Here is a 16785-nt window from a genome sequence, read left to right as displayed (position 1 = left end):
TTTTCTTGTCATTTTTCTATTGTTTCACTGCCTAAATGTCTAATCTATTTCACATGTTTAATTTAAGGCTTCAGGAAAGTAAAAAATTCTGTTATATAAAATTAATAAATTTAAAAAAATCTAATTTTAAGCAATTTTAGTGCAAATTGAAACATTTTGAGAAATTTGCGGATTTTAGAAAAAAGAGGACAATTTTGCGGTAATCATCCCGGAAATTCGCGTCAGGACAGATCCGCAGCCCTAGTCATACCCTTCGAGTTGGTCCCTTTCAGCGATGCTTTTTTTTTTTTTTTTTTTATTTCTCGCGGGTCGCTTCTCGAAAGTTACCAAGACTTGGCGATTAGTCTGCAACAGATCATGATTACGATAACAAGTGTCGCAGGAATACTGATGAAATATTATCCGTGCATTTATTTCTAAATAAAATAGTTTATAATAGACGAAACGTAATGTAAACTCCGGGATAGACTTTCACGTTATATTTAAAGTATGAATAATAAATATTCATTACAATGCTTAACATATGAATGCACTCGTGTAAAAGGCGAAAAATGTTTCATACATAATATAATCTATCTCAAACGATAAATTACCTTTATTTTTTTGGGTTCTGGATATTTCGCGTTCTATTTCACTAATTCGCTCAAGTATACCCATGGTTCACAAATTTAAAGAGTATAAAACGAACACGATATTTATTTAAAGTCTCTGAAACAAAAGTTTTTGTTTATTTAATTCTAATAAATGAGTTTGTGCATACTAGACCCCATAATTTTTTTTTGCTAATGCCAACCGCACCCGTTACAGTTTATCTCCCTTTAACCCACAAAAGCTATAAGCGCATTCATGAGGCATGGTGCTCTGAAACTTATCTTCCTGCGAAGCGTTTGTGTGTGTGTTTTGTTATTGTTGTGTTAACTATCTCAGTGAAGTTTACCAGTTATTTAAGTAGGTTTGGTAATTAAATTTTGTTTAACAGGCTTGTATCTTAATGAATTAGATTCATTGTTTCATCTTGCTTATTATAGTGTAGTATTATCTTATTTTTATACAGCTGGTCTGTGGACATTCCTGTTCCAGATCCTGATCACGCTAATTGCAATCGCATGCAGGAATATCTTCAAAAGGAAAGATAGATAATACAAATGTCATGTATATAACATTAGCGACCAGTGATTTTTAGGATTAAAGCTCAAACTCCTAGATGTTTTATTCTCCCTTTTTTTTTTAAATTTGCAAGCGTCATATTGATTGTAGTTAACTCCAAATCTCCACTTATCCTTACTAGAGCTATAATGTTTAACATTATAGTTAATTGAAATTTACCACTCTCATATTTTCCTCTATTCTGATTATTAATCTACATGTTTGAAATTTTAATTTAACATTATTGATATTTTACGTACAGCACATATTTAAAATATTAGCATATTTGTTTGATTAGCAAAATTTAAATTTAAGATTCAGCATGAATGTATTTGAAAAACTTTTATTTTATTTGTTTTATAGTTCATTTTAAAATATACACTATACAAGCATCTATTAAAAAAAGTGTAATCAACTTTTGAAACTTAGTTCCTTTTATTTGAAGAGGAAAAATGAAATTTGATATTTATGTTTTCAAAACTTGAGAAAGTAGATAGAAACAGCAAAGTTGTTATAATTTTGAAACTATGCTCTACAAAAATTTAATTTTACAAAATGACACTCATGATTTTATAAAAAGGATGGTTTTAGCATGTTTTGATAGTGTTCTGTTGTTGCATTTTTTTAAAATAATTAATAAACCAGTAGTTTTAATTAGTATTAATTACTATTATAATTTTATGATCAATTATCAGGATAACAATTAAAACAGTTCATAAAAATATTTTTAAAGTAAAATCTATTGCACCTGTGATAGTTAAAGAACTAGAATTTAAAAACTCTATAATTCTAATATTGCCTGCTCTTAACCTTTGTAGTTTCAAATAAACTATCTCTAATAAGTAACATATTTTTTTGAATATATAACATGTATAATTATAATTAAGCATGTTTAATAATTATAATGTAAATTTATTTATTTTAAAACTTAGTTTAGATCATGCCTAAAGTTCGAAGAAGTCGTAAACCTCCACCTGAAGGCTGGGAGTTGATTGAACCAACTATTGATGAATTAGAACAAAAAATGAGAGAAGGTAATTTTTAACTCTATTTAAATTGTAATCTTGATTTAGGGAAGAAAGATTTCTGTATCATGCTCTGTGGCAGTATAATCGCCAAGTCTTGGCAACTTCTGGGGAAAATAAAAAAGCATCATAGAGGGAAGCCAGCTTGAAGGGCATAACTTCCAGCCAACCCTGAGCAAAACTCTAAAAAGAATTTTATTAAAAAAAAAAAAAAAGCAATTTCAAGTTTGAAATCTATTTGGCCCCTTGGAGATTGTAAATACAATGTACAGAAACTCCGCCTGGTTTAGTTATCTCACTGGTTATCTCGAAATTTCTAAAATTTCTTTACATTTACTCTCTAAAATCATATTTTCCATGTTTATGTCGAAATTTTTTTCTTCAAAACCTTCGTTTCTTGAATTTCTAATAATAGAGCAAAAATGTCAAAACTTTTTTTATCAGTAAAATTCGTAGTCAGAGATGAATTTCGTGAATCCACAGGAAGTAGGGATGAACAGGTTGGGGTTTTTTCTAGGAATTTCAATCACTATCCCTGCACTTCCTTAACTGGAAAGGAATACAATGATTCTGGCAGTAAGTGAGCGGTTAATAAGTAGTGACCATCAGGGGTTAGCTTTTCAACATAGATAAAAAAAGCTAAGAATAGGAATTCATTTTGACCTCAAAATTGCAACCAATGGATCAAAAGATAATTAAGAGTTTTGAAGTGAACTATAGAAAACAGTTGGTACTCAAACTTGTAGATGTCATCGATGAAAAAAGTTAGACGCTATCAGAATTATTGTTTTGCTTGGAGAAATGTGTCTCTAAAAACTATTCAAAATGGTTTTAAAAGCTGGTTTTAAGAATAGCCGTGATAATGATGAATTAGAGATTGAAGACAGCAAAGAAGAAGAAAATATTAACATTGAGAATGCAGTGCCAGATTTGCCAGAATGGAATGCAGTAAAATCTGGATTTAATGTTGACCTTAATTTTGAAAATTTTTACAAGTGAACAACTGTCTGGCAACATGCGGAACATTGACAGATTCGGAAATCATAGGTAATGTCAAAGGAATATCAGATGAAGAGGAAGAAGCTGAAGATCATTTTGATGAATCAAAAGTGAATGCAAAAGAAGTGGAAAATGCTGTAGAATTCTTATAAATTACTCTGGAATCCCAGGAAAATGTTGGCTATGAGAAATTAGCAATCTTTCTAACCTCAAAAGAATAATCGAAATAAATAAAATTCGACATCAAAATTCTTGGAAAAAAACATTTCAGTGTTAAATGTATGTAAAAAAAACTGTTATGTAAATAGATGTAATTGGTATAATTAATTTAAAGAAATGATATTTTTCTACTGAAAACAATTAAAGCACTTTTAAGAGAATTTCTTAATTAAATTTTAGAGTACCTGTATAACTCGAAACCTCTTTATCTCGACTTTTTCGCCTTTCCCGTGAGATTAGAGATAAACAGGCTGGACTGTACAATGTTTGTTCCAGATACTTCTAGTTTAGCTATTCAATGTTTTTGTTTGTATACACAAAAATCATAATTTTTTTTTAAAATTAATATAACATGAAAGTTGGCATAATGAAGACTCTGTAACTTATGTAATTTGCCTACACCAATGAGATATTTAGAGAATTCATTAGAAACATCAGATAACCTTGATTTCTAGTCAAGAAAAAATAATAGGGCGATGTTGGGTTTCCGAATTTTTCCGGAAGAAGCTTATGTTGTTCAGTATACTGAAAAGAACCTAAGAATTGCTATAATTATTAGGATAAATATTATATCAATGATTTAAACTTAAAAAAATGTGAGTTAAATTAGAAAAAATTTATAGGGTAATCTGTTACTGTTTATTAAGGGTTTACTATTATAAATGTGATTTTGTAGTCCAGATTTCAATCTTGTAGTTGAGTAATAAAAATTATGGTTTTTCAAAATTGTTGTTCTGTTCAAAATAAGTTTTTTTTCCCTTCCCATACCAGAGTAATGCATTTCTATTGTTTGCAGCTATCTTATGATAATTGTTTTCTGCTCATTAAACAAGTAAAAAACAATAAATAACTAAAGTTCAATATAATAGGGAAATCTCTTTCTCCCTTTCAACAAACAATTCTTAGACTAAACATGGTCAAAAGCAAAAGAAATATTGAAAATTCTTATAAAAGTTGTTGGGCGAAGAAAACGACAAAAACTTCCATATATTAATGCTATTCAACTGGAAGAGTAGTTACAAATTTTAAAGACTCAAAAAAAAATAATTATAAGATCCCATAACCAAGCTGTAATTCTTATTATTAAAATATTTAATGCTATTTTTCTTTTTGAATTGTAATACTTTTCTCCAACTGGCAAAAAATGCATTCTCAAATTGATTAAGATTGTTGAAGATTTACTAATTGGACTTGTAATAAAGTTCATTAAACAATCTGCAATTCATGATTATACCATCTCTTCCAATTTTAGCTTCATTACATGTTTCATGTAGTAATGCAGTACCTAAAAGGGTTTGAAATTTTAAAACACTTGCTCTCATTTGAATTTCGTATATGGTATTTTTTTTGTCTCTATGCCATTGTACTCAGATACTATCATTTTAATTTACAGACTTGTTATAGCCTGAATATTTTGTTGAAACAAAAGTTATGCAATAATTAAAGTTAATTTTAATGTTTGAAAAAAAGGAAAGGAAAAAAGATCCCTCCTTAAAAAAAATTATCTTAGGATTCACCAAAAAAATTTAAATCAGTTTATTTTGTTCAACAAATCTTACATTAAAATCATATTTTGTGTACAAATTAAAAAAATTTTGATTCCAATATCAGTTGATTTTTTTACTTAAGTTACGTATTCTTTGTAGCTGAAACTGAGCCCCATGATGGCAAAAGGAAAGTTGAATCTTTATGGCCTATTTTTAGAATCCACCACCAGAAGTCTAGATACATATATGATCTTTTCCACCGACGTAAAGCTATCAGTAGAGGTAAATAATAGTATAGTTTTATCTATATTTGATTATATAATTTGTAATTTTTAGAATATTCAATGGTTCATTCTGAGGAATATGCTAATGTAGAAGAATGCACGATCTGCTAACATCTGTCCCCAAACAGAAAAATAAATTGGGAAAAAATTGCATAAATAGCATAGTAAACATAAATTATTTTTCAGACTTATTTCCAGGAACTTTTTTTTGGAAGGGAGGAGAAATTATATTTTCTAACTTTGAAATATAGGAAGTTTATTTCAAGGTTTCAACAAATTTAAAATTTCTATCATTTTATATGTACATAAATTTTTAATTTTACTTTAGCTAAAGCATGTTTAAGACTCTATTTAAAAATTAATGAGAAAGAGAAAGTTTTAAACCTGATATAGCTTTATTACATAAAATTAAGCATGTAAAATTTCTTGTTAATTTTTATTTTTTCTTTAAAATTAGTTAATCTGTTATTTTCTATCTCAAAATTTCTTGTTAATTTTAACATTTTGCTTTATAATTTAAAAAAAAAATTTTTTTATCAGAAATATTTTACTTCAAGAATGTTTTTTAATTCAAAAATATTTTTTATAACAACCAAACTCGCTTATAACGGGTCCTGATTTCACCATAACCTACATTAAATGAACAAGTCTAAAATATTTGATTGGAGTGAATTTGGATTTTTCTTGGAGTATAATTTGCTTTTAGCAAGTAAACCCCTGTTTTAGATATTAATATTTTTGCGATTCATGAAATTTCTACAAAGTTCTACTTCTCCAGCAACTATTAATTTTATTTATAATTTGGTAAGTATGTATAAACTTTTATGCTTTCACTAAACCATATTTTACGAGCACTGGGTTAAAACGAGTAAATATTGACATCACAAACACTGCTTCCTTATTGCTGCTCATCGTAGACATTGAAACTACTTGTTTGTTTATCATTTATTATCCATATTTGTGTATATAACTAGTTTAGACATGCTTATTCAATTTTTACCACTAAGCTTAAATTTTTTTTTTAGATGTTTTAACCAGAAAAATTATGCATTATCCTAAATTAATTTTGGTAATTTACTTTAAGCATGATGTCATAATTGTCATTCTATTTGAATATCCTATTTTGTGGTAGTGATGAAACTTTTTATAAAAGTGGAGGGAATGATAATTTTAGCTATAAACATATTTAAAATCATTGTATTTCTTATTATTGATAGCAAGTTTGCACCACTGTTTTTTAAGAAAAATTCTCTATCTCATTGTCATTACTTTAAAAGCATCGCAGCCTGTCTCATTAATTTTTTTTTTCCTTGAGAAAATGAAGGTTTTATTTTTAGAATTAAAGGTTAAAGTGTGATTGTAATATAATTGTCATTTTATTTCCAGAACTCTATGAGTATTGCCTGAAGGAAAACATAGCTGATAAAAACCTCATTGCCAAGTGGAAGAAACAAGGTTATGAAAACCTCTGTTGCCTCAGATGCATTCAGACTAGAGACACTAACTTTGGTACCAATTGCATTTGCAGAGTACCAAAGGGGAAACTTGAAGAGGTAAGGAGTATCTTAAAGCACAGATGCAGCTATATTGGATGGTGCTATATATATATATATATATATATATATATATATATATATATATATATATATATATATATATATATATATATATATATATATATATATATATATATATATACACAGTAAAACTTGTGTAAGTTGACCACTTGTGGTGCATTTGTTTTAGTGGTCAACTTATAGAGGGGGTGGGTCATTGTTTACTTTTTCGTTTCCTATATCATGTTGCTATATATTTAATTTCTTTTTTTTTTTTTTTTACTTGACTTAAAAATTTTATTCAGAAAATATACAAATGATTTGATATATATAATTCTAATATTTAACTAATTTTTTTTAAAAAAAATTATTTCGTTAGTTATGCATGTGAAGTGTTTAATAAGTATAATTTCTTAAAATATCAGAACACGAAAACATGTAATTTGAAAACTTTAACAAAATAAAATTATTTGAACACTTTAAAATTTATTTACTACACTTAAAGATCAAAGACCATAAATGAAGGATCAAAGCATATTTCAGAGCATTCATTTATTCAAATGCTCACTATTGCAACTGGAAGAGTAACTTTTCAACTAACACACCTGTTTTCAATGATCAGATAAAAGAAATGGTCAAAATCTGACCCCTTACCGTTTCCCCTGATGACCATTTCCCCTGATGGTCAACTCACAAAAGGGTTTAGATTAGCTTTTTACACTATTTCACATGAGCTCATTCTAGACAGGGTAAACAGGGCGCAGCACCCTGCTGCCCTTTTAGTCAAAAGAATCAACCCTGTTGCCCCTGAAGTAAATTAGTGCCCTGATAATAGACTCCACGCCCTTTTTGCCCTTTCTTTCCTCAACCTTTCTTTATTTTTTCCCCTAACTCCACAATGGATTTCTTAAACTTTTGTTATTTTCAACTCTTTTGATTTAGTTTGTCATTGCTGTCAATACATAGATTTATATGGGAAAGGAAAAATAGCCAGCACAGCACCTTGTTGCACTTGTCTTTAAAAGTTTGCAGTTACTTTCACTATCATTAAATCATAATTATTATTAATCATTTTAATTATTAAATCATAACTACAGACACTTAAAAACATACTTTGTTATTTTAATAATATATGCATGCCTTTTAAATACATTACTAAGCTAATTAGGTCATTAACTCGATGTACATGTTAATTTATTAATAAAAATTAGTAATTTATATGATTGCTTTGCTACTTTTAGTAAAGTTTTAAAAAAAATTCTTTTACTAATTTACAATGTTTTTTAATAGAACGTGTAAAGCCCATATAAAGAAATTATTGCCTTTTTAGAATAATAATGCCCTTTTTTTAAGATTTTGCACCCTGCCCTTTTTTCTGCCTAGAATGAGCTCTGATTTCACCTAACAAGTGAAATTTTAACATACATTGCAAAAATGACAGAAAATTTTCTGAATTTTTTTTTTTCTGGTCAACTTATGAGGGTTTTAGAATAGAATTTCATAATACTCTTAGACAAAATTGACTTATTTCAGTGGTCAACATACAAGATAGACAGGTGGTCGAGCTACAAAGGTTTTGCTTTTTTATATTATATAGGAAAAATTCCGTTCTTGATAATTGAGGTCAACTTATACAGGTGCCCAACTTACAAGGGTGGTCAATCTTGGCAGATTTCACTGTATATATATATACATATATATATATATGCTATAAACTAACCACAGAAGTTTTGTTCAAGCTTGATTTCCTCATAAACTGTAACTAAATTTCATTTTTTATGTATGCTGGTTATAAATTTAATCAGTTTTAAAAATACTTGTTTTAGATAAATGTAAAACTAAATAGGAATAAACAGCATGTCAGAATGAATCGGAGTAAAACCGATTTAAATTTTTTTCTGACTCTATTACATAAATTATCCATTCAAGCTTCGCCTACCACAGAATCCAACCATTTCTTAGAGATTAATTTCTTTTTTGATAATTTAGTCAATTTGGCTTTAATCATAATTTTTGCATGTACAGAATTCTGAACAAAGCACGCAGTTTTGTTAGGATAACTGTAGTTCATCTTTTGGAGATTTCTCTTGTCGGTCGACTTCAATCTCATTTTTCAGTGACCTTGTTTTCGTTTCTGTCCTCCTAATATATTGACAAGATCTATTATTTTTCTTTTTTCCATGTCCAGGGTTCCCGCGGCCTTGAAAAGTACTTGAATTTCATTTTGTTTTTCAAGGGCCCCTAGAAGTACTTGAAAATGATATTAAATCCTTGAAAATTTCGAAATGACCTTGAAAAGTATCGAAAACTCAGGAAAACAGCCCTATTTCCAGTGTTTCTATGTTTAACTTTTTGACGCGTGTAAGTGTGAGAGAATGACTTCCCCGTCTTTCTGATGATGACACGTACTGTTTGATTTTAGGATTTTATGTACGTTTGGCTGATTTTAGGAATTTTAAATATTGGGAACTGTGCCAGATTCTGACAAAATCTCGATTCTTATTCAGGCGATTTTAATATCAATCATAGATCTTCGTATTAGACTTATTTAAAAATTATGTGTTGCAGGGATGAAAGACTTCCACGAAAAAGCGGAAATCCGCTTTTTTCCCCCAATTTTGAAAATTTCCGACCATGTTCCAAAAACTAAAATTTTTGGGAAGTCCTATTGGAGAAACCAAAGCCGCCCGAACGATAGTCGGATTACCGCGACTTCTGCTATAGAGTGGAAAGGATTCTAAGCGTTTCGTTACGAGCGCCGATATTTGATTTTGTTTGTTTAGCTGATTTTTGGAATTTTAAATATTAGGAACTGCACCGGAATTTGCTAAAATCGCGATTTTTAATCAAACGATTTTAATATCAATCATCGATTTTTGTATTTAACTAATTTAAAACTTACGTGTTGCAAATTTTTTTACGCGATTTAAAAATCGTACTAGCAATTCCTATTCACTCAATTTCAAAATCCAATATCGTGATTTGTATTTAAGCGTTTTTAAAACCCAATATCGCGATTTGTATTCTCGTGAGTTTGAAATCCAACTTCGCGGTTCGTATTCACGCATTTTTAAATCCAACTTTGCGATTCGTTATCACGCAGTTGTAATATCAGATATCGTTATTCGTATTTGTACGCTATTTAAAAATTACTCACTGCGATTCGTATTCACGTGATCTAAAAATTATGCATCGTGATTCTTATTTACGCGATTTAAAAATTCAATATCGCAATTTGTATTTTCGTGTCTTTAAAATACAACAGCGTGATTCGTAATCACGGGATTTTATAAATCCGAAATCGCGATTCATATTCACGCGATTTTAAAATCCAATATGGTGATTCATATTCACGCAGTTTTAAAATCCAACAGCATGATTCACATTCACGCAATTTTAAAATCCAAAATCGCGATTCATATTCACGCGATTTTAAAATCCAATTTCGTGATTCATATTCACGCAATTTTATAATCCAATATCAAGATTCATATTCACACGATTTTAAAACCCAATATCGTGATTCTTGAAAGAAGTAGAAGTAAGCTTTCTCTTGAATTAGTTACTGTAAAGAAGTGATCTATTTTTCATTAGTAAGTAATTTAATAGTCGCGCCTTCCTATAATTGCTTAATTTTTTTTTAATATATTAGTGGTCAAAATTTTAAAATTATATTTAAGAAAAATTTAAAGTTAACTGTCTAAATGCTTCTGCCACTTTAAATATTGAATAAAAATCTCCCAGCATAGTTAAAAGTTGCTTTTATAAATCTCAGTATCATATAGAGCACTCCCCCCCCCCTCCTCCTAGTGACCTGCGCTGTCAAAGTTCAGCTTTTTTTATTTTTGTCCACTTTAATGCCTAGTGTTGCAATTCGTTTTCGCGTGATTCAAAAATCATACTCGCAATTCCCATTAAAGCAATTTAAAAATCTAATATCGCGATTTGTACTTAAGCGTTTTTTTAGCGCAATTAGTTTTTCCGCAAGTTTAAAATCCAATGTCGCTATTCGTATTCACGCATTTTGCGATATCAAACATCGATTTTCGTATTTATACTCGATTTGAAAACTACTCATTGCAATTCATATTCACGTGACCATGTCAATTGCGTATGATCGATGCTATTGAAAAAAAGTTAATTCAAGTATGAGTGGTTAATTAAAAAAGTCAGTGACCAAAATTGTTACTAAGAATCTATCAGAAGGTATTGAGGTGAAAGTTGGCAACTGTTTCAATTTAAAATGGTTGACTGGTAATAAATTTAAAATGATAATCAAGCCGCAACATCCAATAATTGATTAATTTTCTTAAATAGAAGAGTGGTCGAAATTTCAAAATTATATTTAAGAACAATTTAAATTTCACTGTCTAAATGCTTCTGCCACTTTAAATATTAAATAAAAGTCTCCCGTCAGAGTTGTTTTTAAATATCTAATTGATATCACAGTATTATATAGAACATTCCCCCCTACCCCGTCTTCTGCCCGAATCTTTGCTTATTCAGACTTTGTATACCTAGCTTAAAATAAGCCTTAATGCAAAATTCAAACCTGACGTTTTTGTGCATCATGAATTTTATTCTCGATTTGATGCCAATCATCCTTGTTTTTTTTTATATATATATATATATATGTACTTAGATCACTTTCCGAAATCTAGAGAGAGCAATGGAAGTCTTATTTTTCAGTACTGCTATTATCGACTAACATTTATCGTCAAAACATTTTAATTTAGAATGTTAAATTTTAGCCTATCTTTAACTAAAATTTAAGTCCTTGAGAATTTTATAATAAGTCTTAAAAAGTCCTTGAAAAGTACTTGAATTTTATTTTTATAGTAGAGCATGAACCCTGATGTCTCATAAAGTTTTTTAATATTCTCCTTCACTTTATTGTGCTTCAGAGGTTTAGAAACAGTTTTTTCTCTGATCATTGGGCTGGAAATACTGCCAAAACATTGCTGGCATCTGTTCTTCTCTATTAATTATGTGATGCAGACATCATTAAAAGACCTGAAGCATTTCTAAAGAGAAGAATTCCTTTAGCTTCCGAATTTAGATCCTGTGGGATTGAAAGGATAGTCCTGCAGGACTAGTCAAAAAGACATTCTTGCAGAATCCAAGCTGCTCCCATGGAATCAGGATTATATTTCCTATTCTGTAGTTTTTAAAAAGAAAAAAAAAACTCTAGCCAATTCTGCATTTTATTATTCAGGGATGAGATTCTTCCTCGGATTCGCGGATTTCCGCTTTTTTTCAGATTTTTCCATTTTTCCCGCTAATTTCCGCTGAAATTTTTTTTTGCCCAAGTTAAAATTTTTTATGAGGAATTTAATTTTCCGCGGAGGGAAATTGTTGAAGTCCCTTTTCCTCCCTCTGAAGTTTCTCTAAAAATCATTTCCTTGGGATAAAACTGGTTGACCTTTATACAGGGATGAGATTTTTTTTGTCTCTCGAATTTCAGCCTTTTTATCAAAAACTCCGATTCTCTAAAAGTTTCGTTTTTTTAAATAAATATCCCGTTTTTTTTTTAAATTCAGTCATTGAAGTAAAATAATTATATTTATTTACGATTTTCAAAGGTAAACAGAAAATTCAATCTACGCCCTAGCTGCTAACCCTTCCGCATTTTGACTTATTTTAGCTATTTTCTCCGATTTCAAGCACAGAAAGTAAAATTTTCCGTATTTTTTATCCGTCGACTGGATAGCTCGTATTTTCGTAATTCAGATCTCGATTTTTATTCACGCGATTTTAATATCAATCATCGATTTTCGTATTTACCTGATTTAAAAGTTGCACATTGCGATTCTTATTTACGCTATTTAAATATCGTATATTATGATTCTTATTTACATTTAAAAATCCAATATCGTGTTTTGTATTTATGCATTTTTAAAATCTCGATTTTATTATCAAATCTCGATTTTCGTATTTACCTGATTTAAAAGTTGAACGTTGCGATTCTTATTCAGGCGATTTAAATATTGTACAGTGCGATTCTTACTTACGAGATTTAAAAAATCAATATCGCGATTTGTATTTACGAGCTTTTAAAGCCCTATGTAGCAATTCGTATTCACGTGAGCTTAAAATCCAATATCGTGATTCATTTTTGTGGTTGTAATATCGCGCGATTTAAAAATTATGCATCGTGATTAAAAAATCATGATTTGTATTTTCGCATTTTTTAAATTCGATGTAGAGTTTCATATTTACGGGATTTAAAAGTCTCATATCGGGATTTATATATTTTTTTCTTTTTTTTTTTCTTTCTTTTTTTTTTTTTTTTTTTGGATTTCCTCTTTTTTACTTTCTGACTCCTCTCATCCCTGATTATTATAGATTCTATTTTGAACATTAAATAATAATATGCAAACAAAAGCTTGTTTAATTAGTTCTCTAGTTGAAACCTTCATTATCAATAAAATCAGATTTAAAAAAATAAGAAATCATAACCTTAAGAATATACTCTTAAACAATATTGTGTTGGGGAAAAAAAAAAATTTGGCTTAATGTTCTACAAAAATCAGTTGGTTTATCTCGTGCCAACCCTACTCTTAGCAATGGAATAACCTTATTTATAGAGAATAGAATAACCTTAATAGAATTTTTTAGAATAACCTTTAATAATAAAAACAATCTGTATCAGAATGGGTGTTTTTCCAGTTTATTGCTTGCTTAAACATTTAAAATATGTGTTACTTCAAAGTGGACATAAAATGAAGCTTCATTTATGTTAATATATATATTAAGCTTCTTTTTTTTTTTTTAGATGTTTTCTATAATATATTTTTTTATTATTTCGAAGATAGACTTATGGCGTACTGTCTGCAGAAAGTTCCAATATTTTGAGAAAAATTTCCAAAGATTTAGATTGTAATCTAACAATTAAATTTTAAAAAAATTCTGTTTTAATACATTTATTCCTTTCAATTTTTTTTTTTTTCATTTTTCAAGTAGTATTAATAAAACAATTTGAGTTTTTGTGTAACATAAATTTTATTTTGGTCTGTAATTTTTTTTCATCCACGGTGTTAGACTATAATACCTTCTTGCAGTTAGTTTTTGGTCTTATCTTTGTGTAAAAAAAAGAAACAGTGGCTTTTCATTTTGTGCTACTTAGTTGCAGTGTTGTAACTAAAATAGATTCAATATATATTAATATTAAAAATCAGGAATTTAAAAATATTGTAAACATAATACGCACATTTTATGCAGAAGATTATTAAATGTCAATCATAAATAAAAAAAATATTGCAGTCAATTTGAATTTATTGTTACTAATAATTTTTGCTATTGACTAATATTTTCAGCTTGACATTATTCTAGATATTATGTATGAAATTTGAATAACGTTTATTTCTTATGATCTGCGATATATAGATTATAGGGTATGTTTGTGTTAAAGGTTTGTTAACCTTGTTTGTTCTACTTGTGATTCTTATGTTTATTTACTTGTTTGCAGGGCAAAATTGTAGAGTGTGTTCACTGTGGATGCAGAGGGTGTTCTGGATAAACTTTTAACTTGAAACAATTTTTGTATATAATATTGTTATTGTAAATATTTCAAACCAATAAAAATCTTGAAATTTTCATGGGACTGATAATTTTTTTTTAACCATTTTTTATTTATTTATTTTCATTTGAAAAATATCTATCATGTTCAGTATCATCATTAATAAATAATGAATGAACACATATTTCTTTTTGTATTAGTAATACTTTTTCTATAAATATAATTTTAGTTTTTTTCAAAAATTTTATAAAGATTTTTATAACAATTATCGATAAATAAGTTGGGCTCATTCACTATATAATCGCAAGATGTTTAATAATTGTGTATTAAAACTTTTTCTACTGTTATAAATTTAATAAATCTTACAAACCACCCTGACAAGTTTTGTCATTTTAGTATAAAAACTAAATTTTACTTTCAGGTAATTTTGAAAATAAGAAGAAAAAAAAATTTGAAATTATTTTTAAATAAAATTGTTCAATAAACCAAATCAAGTATTGAAATGTAAATGCAATTTTTTTTATAATTTATATGAAATTCTCTTTAGTTAATTTCAAGCAATAGTAAGTTACAACAATGATTCCTCAGAGCTGTCCAACCTCTAAGTCTAAAATAGTGATTTTATTAGTTGATGTTAATTAATACTAACACAAGACAGATTATTTGTACTCTAACAAAATGAAAAGTGCCAAATCTTTACATAATGATATGTACTGTTTTGCATTTTCAAAATTAAAGTAATTTTGTCAAAAAGCATGCCGATCCAAAATTTCCATTTGGAAAAAAGTCTGAACTATTTAAGACTATTTTTCGAAATCTCTGTCGTCACAAAACTTTTTTTTAACTAATAATATGACATTTTATAACTGCGGTGAAATAAGAACAGTTATTCACAACTGTTAGTTCAAGTTTATCCTACCCTAACCAGCGTCTTCTATCCTAATTTTAAAAAAGGTCAACATGAAGAAAAACCCCAGTTTCATGAAAATGAAAGGCATTAACAAGTTACTCCTCTGCTGCATTATCTGGGCTTCTAAAAGTTTACTAAAATTCCTTTAGATAAATTTTATCTAGTCTAAAATTCTTGCCCATTTTCATAAAAGTTTAATAGCTCTTAAGGTATTTAAATTATTTGGAACGTTCTAAAGCCCAGATAATTCTATGTTTCGAGATGGTTTGTGTTGTTTAAAATTCAATCTTTGCCTCGAGTGTAAAACGCATTTAAATTGTAGCTTTTTCTTGATGTTATTTTATAGAAATGTTCTAAATAATCACTCATGCATCTCTACTTCACTATTATATAAATAAATTTAAAGTAATTAAGAGAATTTTAAACAAGTAGTGTTTTATTAATAATAATAAAAAGTTATTGTACTGAATAGTTTCATAGGCACCATTCTATTCTCTATAATCTCAAAATTCAGTTTGAATTTTCATGACTGTTAACTAATTGGTAGGAGTAATTAAAAGAGGAAAGTGAAATGAGTGTTATTCTTAAATTAAATTGAGTAAAAAGAATGACTAAAATAAAGAATGGTAAGGACTCTTAAAATTCTGGTTTTAAAAAGTTGCAAGTGCAATATATAAATATATGAAATAATAAAATTTCTAGAAGATAATTTTCATAGCATTTTAAATGTGTATTATTTATTATTGCCTGTTTTTCTGTTAAAATGGTGAAAGAGATGTTCCTGTCCTATAGAGTCATTGTTCTCTTACTCATAATTTTTTTTAATATTAAGTTCTAGCCCAAGCAATAGTGGAGCATACTGAAAAAAGAAACCCTGATCAACCATATATAATTTTATAAAATTATCCGTAGTTTTATAAATTATAACGACATATTTTTTTCTTTTACTTAACTTAACATTTATAACAATAAAATGAAGAGTTATGAGTGTGTGCGTCTCTCTTATAATGCCAGAATCGTTTGTTCTATCATCTTGAAATTTTGTTAGCAGGTACAAAGGGCAAATTTAGCCCTCGATCTTGAAATTCCATTAAATTTTATTCCTATAAGCGGGTTATTAGATTAGATTATATCCGATTTTCAATTAAGTATACACACACATCTTCTTGATTTATTATAAAATGCATTTTTTAAAATGAATAAGTGTTTTGAAGTTATTTTGCACATTGGAAATTGGTAAACTAGAAAAAAGAAATTTGACTTTTTATGACAGTATATTTTCGAGGATTGCTCTTTGCCAAAAATGATTAGAAAATAAATCGCTTGAAAAAATTCTTATATTATTACACATAATAACTTATTACGTATTTTCGAAACTCACAGACATCCAAGACAGCACAACAGTCTATTTCATTAAAAAATTCTTTTGTCGGACACCAAAAATGCCTCAAATTTGAAATCCATTCACGTATGCATACCTCAAGTTTGGCATAGAGCAGCTACTTTCGGTTTTTATAAAAGATGACTTTACTTTCAATCTAATCCTTATAGCTTTAGATAATACATTCTAATTGTGAAAATGAATATCGTTTACCATTTAATAATGTGCATTTTCTATGTACAGAGCTCAATAATAATTA

At 28.3% G+C, this 16785-nt stretch overlaps 2 protein-coding genes across 2 annotated transcripts in view; one reads left to right on the top strand and one right to left on the bottom strand.

Moving 5' to 3' along the window:
• Positions 1-842, bottom strand: part of LOC107447869 (developmentally-regulated GTP-binding protein 2) — a 36142-nt gene extending 35300 nt beyond the window's left edge. The window contains exon 1 of the mRNA XM_016062905.4: positions 594-842. Coding sequence (XP_015918391.1) covers positions 594-657 — 64 coding nt within the window. The 5' untranslated portion in view covers positions 658-842. The remainder of the gene's footprint in view (positions 1-593) is intronic.
• On the top strand, positions 796-14312 carry l(1)10Bb (BUD31-like protein). Its single transcript, XM_016062906.3, has 5 exons — positions 796-948; positions 2079-2180; positions 5036-5158; positions 6547-6713; positions 14185-14312. The coding sequence occupies exons 2-5, from the start codon at positions 2087-2089 to the stop codon at positions 14233-14235; spliced, it is 435 nt and encodes a 144-aa protein (XP_015918392.1). The 5' UTR covers positions 796-948; positions 2079-2086; the 3' UTR covers positions 14236-14312.
• Positions 14313-16785: the final 2473 nt, after the last annotated feature.

Source organism: Parasteatoda tepidariorum, chromosome 2 (genome assembly GCF_982258835.1).
Source record: "Parasteatoda tepidariorum strain Cologne lab strain chromosome 2, Ptep-v5.0, whole genome shotgun sequence".
In the NCBI taxonomy this organism is placed as follows: Eukaryota; Metazoa; Arthropoda; class Arachnida; order Araneae; family Theridiidae; genus Parasteatoda; species Parasteatoda tepidariorum.
The sequence above is the reverse complement of the archived record's forward strand: the minus strand, read 5'-3'. Positions and strand labels throughout refer to the sequence as shown.